The 6,891-nt window shown below is 41.7% G+C and overlaps 1 protein-coding gene across 1 annotated transcript; it reads left to right on the plus strand.

Annotated features, from left to right (window-relative positions):
* Positions 1-1,709: 1,709 nt before the first annotated feature.
* LOC122069263 (cation/H(+) antiporter 15-like) lies at positions 1,710-5,220 on the plus strand. Its single transcript, XM_042633231.1, has 3 exons — positions 1,710-1,979; positions 2,477-3,493; positions 3,713-5,220. The coding sequence occupies exons 1-3, from the start codon at positions 1,710-1,712 to the stop codon at positions 5,045-5,047; spliced, it is 2,622 nt and encodes an 873-aa protein (XP_042489165.1). The 3' UTR covers positions 5,048-5,220.
* The last annotated feature ends 1,671 nt before the right edge of the window (positions 5,221-6,891 follow it).

Below are 6,891 nucleotides of genomic sequence, written 5' to 3' on the forward strand. Positions count from 1 at the left end.
ATCTGCAATACCATTTCAACCCACCCTCTGATGACAGAACTGTAGTAGTCATAACAGAATCTGACCTTCATGAATATGATGAGAGCTGTAACCCTAGTGTTGTTGGCAATGGGGTGGGTAGAACTGAACCTGGTCTGTATAGGGTTCAGTTTTCTGGCCAGCTAGCCCTGGCAAGGCTTTCTTGTCTATGGCTTCGATGCCATAGAACATTGCGAGGTCTTGTTCTTTGACTGTAGCAGTTGTTTGGTGGAATATTGTAAGGTTAGGCACCAAAATTGATTTGATGAATCAATTGTTGAAGAGAGGGATCATATAAGGTGGTTTTGGTGACTGCCATGTACTGCATTTGATTTGGAAAGGATTAAGATTGTACGACAAATTTAACAGGTTATGAAGTATCAGACCCTTATTGTGCACTCTCTCGGGTACATAAAATTTCATATGGGGGACAACAGGGTTGGTAGCTTAGTGGAAGGAAGTCATTGCTCCATCACTGCTTGAATTGGCTAGTTGTGAATTCAAGTTGGCATGTCCCACTATTGCTCGTTGGTCCTGTGAAAGCACTGCTTGCCACATGGGGGTTTAGGCATGGGGGCTAACATCATTATCATGGAGAACCCTTTTCTATTTAAAAAAAAAAAATCCATATGGGAAAGAGTACAAAGGTCTCACGTATGGTGCAGAAGAAGAAGGCCAGTCCCCATTGATGGATGATGGATTCAGACTGGCAAAGCAATGGAGAAAGTGATGACGGCGTGGGGGGGGGGGGGAATTTCCAGCTGTAATCGTATGCATTGAAAGTGAATAATCCCCTTTCCATATGGACTCCCAAATACCCCCTTAGGTTTTACTATTTTACAAAATACTCCTTCGTTTTAATGGTAGGATTCCATTTCAGCACCTATGACTCTTGCTGCCCGGTTTGCAGAAAATTTTTGTCTTGTGTAAGGCCCATCCGGGGTCTGAATAACTTGGCCACGTGTCGACTTATCACTATATGTGGTGAGTATTTAGTCTCCATAAAATGGGAGTTCATCTGGGCTAGAGGTAAAAGGCTTAAAATTCGCGAGAAATGGTAAAACAAATGTTAGAACTATAAATTTCGTTTTTCAGTTTCAACTTTGTTTGGTCTTCCTTTTTTCTCTCTTAGCCATTATTGAGGACCAAGATTCCTTTTAATCTTTTGACCAAGGGACTTCAGATGGATGGCTTGGAAAGGATATTAGGGAACAATAGAAGATACTACTATTGACTTCGTACAATAAGGGTGAAGTAATTATGACTCTTAGATTATGAGTCTTTCCTTCACCGTGGATTGTGGAATTTTTTTTTCCTACTTATATTATTTTCGTATCAAAAGAAGCTCAAAAATTGGAAGGAAATAAGATCAAAGGAAGCCTCAACCAAGAACTTCACGTAAATTCCTCATTGGATTGCACTGTAGATCCCATTCAGCCCTTTTTCCTCACTCTCCGACGCTTGCCTTCCCTTTCGGCATTTTTTCTCTTTCTGATCTTCCTTCTCCATAATCTCTTCCATAGCTAATTAGTCTCTTTCTTTTTCTTCTTCTTTTCCATTTCTTTGATTTGTGTTGAAGAAAAGTTGAGGAAATCTACCCAAGATTAGCTATTGCACTGTGGCTACCTATATATCATTCGATATAGAGAACTGAAAGAACAAAGTGAAAGTGGTGCTATAGGGGAGCAGAAATGTCTGGTATAGGAGGTAATGGAACTGCTTTACCTGCAAATTTAACAAACAAACATGGATCGATTTCAGGTGCAAACAAGACAGATGAAGGAGTGGTTTGTTATTCACCAAACATGATCACGACCAGTGGTATATGGCAAGGCGATAACCCGCTCGATTTCTCGCTCCCTCTCTTCATCTTGCAGCTCACCATCATCGTTATTGTCACTCGCTTTCTTGTATTCATCCTTAAACCATTGCGCCAGCCCCGCGTTGTCTCGGAAATTATTGTAAGTATCAATTGCATTAAAATGCATCATTGAATGTTTTTTGAGAAAAACAACAGCTGTCTAGCGCAGTTGACGGGCTGTGGTGTGCAAAAAATCCTTGTTCACTAGGAGGTCTGTTGGCCAAGGAAGAAGACCCTAACGAAAGAAACCAAAGCAGCCATAGAAAAAATGGGATCCATCGAAATTTTTTTGGGGGGTGGAGCTAAAACAGCCAGCCGTAGAGGGACGACAATAAGATGATCACTGGCACATAGTTGCACGCAAATGAGATGTTCAATGATTCTAAAAACTTAAGCTATTAGGTCGAGATACCAATTGATACATAAAGTCATCCAAGGTCTCAGAGTTTCAAATGTTTTTGCCTTTTGACATATATTTTTGCCTATAGTCATGTGTAGTTTGAATGACTCATGATTCCTTGATTGATGGAGAGTGATTGTTTATTAAATATTGGTTCTTAGCTAAGAGATTAATTGATTTGAATTCAATTTGTGTAGGGTGGTGTGGTATTGGGCCCATCAGTGTTGGGAAGGAGCAAGAAATTTGCAGAGACCATCTTCCCAATGAGGAGTGTAATGGTGTTGGAGACTATGGCTAATGTAGGTCTCCTATACTTCTTGTTCCTTGTTGGTGTTGAGATGGACCTAACTGCGATCAAGCGAACGGGAAAGAAGGCACTCACAATAGCCCTAGCCGGCTTGATCCTGCCTTTCATCATTGGTGCTTCTTATGCCGTAATCCTCTTAAGCATGGAACAAGAAGAGGGAGATAAGAAGGCCTCTCCAGAACAAAGTAAGGTCTTCTTTCTCTTCGCCGGAGTGACCCTCTCTGTCACAGCCTTCCCGGTGCTGGCCCGTATCCTTGCAGAGCTCAAGCTCCTTAGCACGGAGCTAGGAAGAGTGGCCATGTCCGCGGCTCTCATCAATGACATTTTTGCTTGGGTCCTCCTTGCCTTAGGAATTGCACTTGCAGAGAACAGAAAATTATCATTAGCCTCTCTTGGGGTTATCCTCTCCACTGTAGCCTTTGTTATGTTTTGCATCTTTGTGATCCGACCGGCCATTGGGTGGATTATACGGCGTACCCCAGAGGGTGAGAGCTTCAATGAGTTCTACATAAGTTTGATTCTCACAGGAGTCATGGTGTGTGGTTTTATTACAGACACCATTGGCACACACTCCATCTTTGGTGCCTTTGTGTTTGGCCTTGTAATACCAAATGGTCCACTTGGGACTGCACTTATAGAGAAGCTTGAGGATTTTGTGTCTGGGCTGCTTCTTCCTCTCTTCTTTGCAATGAGTGGACTTAGGACCAGGATAGACGAGGTTGGAGGGGTGCAATGGGGCTATGCCTTCTTTACATTGGCCCTTGCTAGTCTAGGCAAGGTTGGTGGCACACTTCTCATGTGCCTCTACTATCAGATGCATGCCAGTGAAGGGCTCACTTTGGGACTCCTCCTGAACACCAAAGGACTCATTGAGATGATTGTTCTCAATGTGGGGCGTGACCAACAGGTAACCTTTGACATGCTTATTCGATTTATGAAAAACTTATCTGTATCACATCTAATTATGGGTTAATTTTAATATAAAAAAAATGACATATGTCATTTATATAAAAAATATGCTTAAATTTGACATGATACTCTTCGAAGATAAATATTCCTTTATTTTTAAAAATAATTATTCACGAATTTACTAACTATGAGTTTGACTTCCTATGTAACATTTTAGGTAATAAGCGAAGAAGCTTTTGCTATATTGGTGCTGATGACAGTGTCGATGACAAGTATCATCATGCCGATCATAAATGAATTTTACCGGCCATCTAGGCGTTTCATGCCTTACAAGCGCCGAACGCTACAAACATCAATGGCTGACTCAGAACTCCGGATCCTTGCTTGCATCCACACCCCTCGCAATGTCCCCACCATCATCAACCTCCTAGAGGCCTCCCACGCCACCAAGAAGAATCCCATTTCCGTCTATGCCCTCCACCTAGTGGAGCTCACTGGCCGGGCCTCTGCTATGCTCATTGTCCATGACACTCGAAAGTCGGGTCGGCCTGCCATAAACCGAACCCAAGCCCAATCGGACCATATCATCAATGCCTTTGAGAACTATGAGCAGCATGTTGCCGGTGTCTCTGTGCAACCCCTCACAGCTATCTCTCCCTACTCTACTATGCACGAGGACATATGTAACATTTCTGAGGACAAGCGTGTGGCCTTCATCCTTGTCCCATTTCATAAGCAACAAACAGTGGATGGTGGCATGGAGGCCACCAATCCAGCATTTCGAACAGTAAACCAAAATGTCTTAGCCCATGCCCCTTGCTCGGTCGGCATCCTAGTCGACCGAGGCCTTGGTGGGACTGCTCGTGTGGCATCAAGTCACACGACCCACCACATCGCGGTCCTCTATTTTGGAGGACCTGATGATAGGGAAGCGTTATCTTACGCTTGGAGGATGTCGGAGCATCCAGAGGTAAATCTTACAGTGCTCCGTTTCCTCCCAGGGGAAGATGCAGCTGAGCCTGTGATCCCGGCCAATGACAACAGTGGTTTGAGAATCTTGAATGTTATCACAGACAACGAAAGAGAGAGACAACGGGATGACGAATTCATAAGTCAATTCCGGATGAAAAACGTGAATGTTGAATCAATTGTTTACAATGAGAAGGTAGTGAACAATGGCGAGGAGACGGTGGCGGTGATACGGTCAATGGAGAACATCTATGATCTGTACATTGTTGGTAGGGGACAAGGGATGATATCACCATTAACTGCTGGATTGACAGATTGGAGTGAATGCCCAGAGTTGGGAGCAATCGGTGACTTATTATCGTCGTCGGATTTTGCAGCTACGATATCGGTGCTGGTGGTGCAACAATATGTTGGTGATCATGGGATGGGGTCGCTTGAAGATACCCCTGGCCATCATCAAGAAGATCAGTTCAATATGAATAATATGAACAGATGGGCACATAGGGGTCAAGGACTTAGCCATGGTGGAGGAGAAGTTCAGCTAGGGAACACACATCAGAGAGGCACAGGAAATGGGTGGTGAACATAGTACAACAGGACATTAGTTGGTTTTCTTTTTCTCTCTCCATATTGGTTTGAAAAGTATAGTTGGACTTGCACATATAGAAGAACTTTGATTTTGTAACACTTGGTTGCTCATGTACATGTAATGTCATGCACCCCATTTCTCTCTCTCTCTCTCTTTATTAGATGAAAGAAGAAATTTCAATGCATGGAAGAACTTTGATGTGAAAACAATTGTTTGCTCATATGGATTGAGTACATCTATCCATCTCTCTCTCTATCGTGTGTGGGTTAAAATGATTTTTACAATTCTAACTAGCTACTCGTTGCACCATGCCTGGTGACCTAAATAGATGGGCTCTGGGTAGTATTCAAATTTTAAAATTAAGAAAGTTCATGATTAAATTTGGCAAAAGATTCTTTGTGCCACTTCCTTGTGAAGGGGATCTTGAATTGATGTCTTAATTTTTTTTTTCTTTTCGATGAATATCAATTTTTTTTCTTTCTCAATACATAACCACACATCTTGAGACGTTTGCACTACAAGAAAAAGGGGCACAAAGTATTTTAAGGTTTTTCACCATCCACTGCAAATCCAACTTTTGATATTTCTGATTAACCCATTTGGCACATATCCCGTCTTTATTTTCAGATCGTTCATCAGATCTCTGCTTCAAAATCCCTACCAATTTCATCTCTTAATCCTCTTGATACCTAAACCACCTTCCCCTTGAATGATATTAATTTTTCTCATTAATTAGAAAATGATCAGTTACATATTTATAATGATTACAGAGATAGTTAGAAGTCACTTAGAAGAGAAACGATGACATGTATGGTTGTCTATGGTGGCTTATCCATAAAACGCCACCTCAAGCTCACAGGGGATCAGCCCATAATGACCTTGCTATGAAGAAGATGAAAACGTTGCCTGGAAAGGCTCTTGGTTAAGATATCAACCACTTGATCAATTGTCAAGATAAAAAGAACAAAAGCTGATCAAAGGCCACCATATCCCTTACGTAATGAAAATCGATTTTTATATCCTTCGTACACGAGTGGAAAACTGGATTTGCTATTAAGTAGGTAGCTCCCACATTATAACACCAAATCATTGGTGCACGAGCTACTATCAAATATAAATCGGTGGGACAATGCATGAACTGGGCAACTCAATTCACAACAAAACTAATATCAGGCCTTGTCATAGTAAGATATTGTAGGACACCGACAATACGACGATATTCACTACCATCAAGAAGTTGAGTACCAGTAGCAGCAATAAGAGCTGGAGAAGTGGACGTTGGCATATGAATAGGTCTGGCCCCAGACACATTGGAGCTATCCAATAGATTTGAGATGTACTTCTATTGACAGAGAAGCATATCGTCCGATGATCGTGTAAACGCAATACCTAGAAAGTAATTAAGATCTCCAAGATCCTTTATAGCAAACGTACGAGATAAAGCATCAATAAGGGCCTTGATAACTGGAGTATTATTCCCAGTAACAATTAGATCATCAACATATATGAAAAAATATATGCTGATATCATCCTTTCGGTAAATAAACAATGAGGTAGCAGTCTTAGAGGACTGAAAGCCATGAGACAAAAGGAAAGAACTTAACCGATGGCCATAGAGAGATTTCATTTGATGACACACATAATCAGCCTTGGAATTATCAACAAACCCGGAGGTTGAGACATAACATCTCTAGGAAGATCACCATGACGAAATGCATTTTGAACGTCAAGTTTCTTGAGTTTGGGTAACAACCAAGAAAAAGCGGCATAGAGGAATTTTCTAAGGATGGAGTAGAGAGATAGACATAGATCTAGGTATGCTAGTGGCATACCATCCT

This window comes from Macadamia integrifolia, unplaced genomic scaffold, assembly GCF_013358625.1.
Source record: "Macadamia integrifolia cultivar HAES 741 unplaced genomic scaffold, SCU_Mint_v3 scaffold566, whole genome shotgun sequence".
NCBI classification, from domain to species: Eukaryota; Viridiplantae; Streptophyta; class Magnoliopsida; order Proteales; family Proteaceae; genus Macadamia; species Macadamia integrifolia.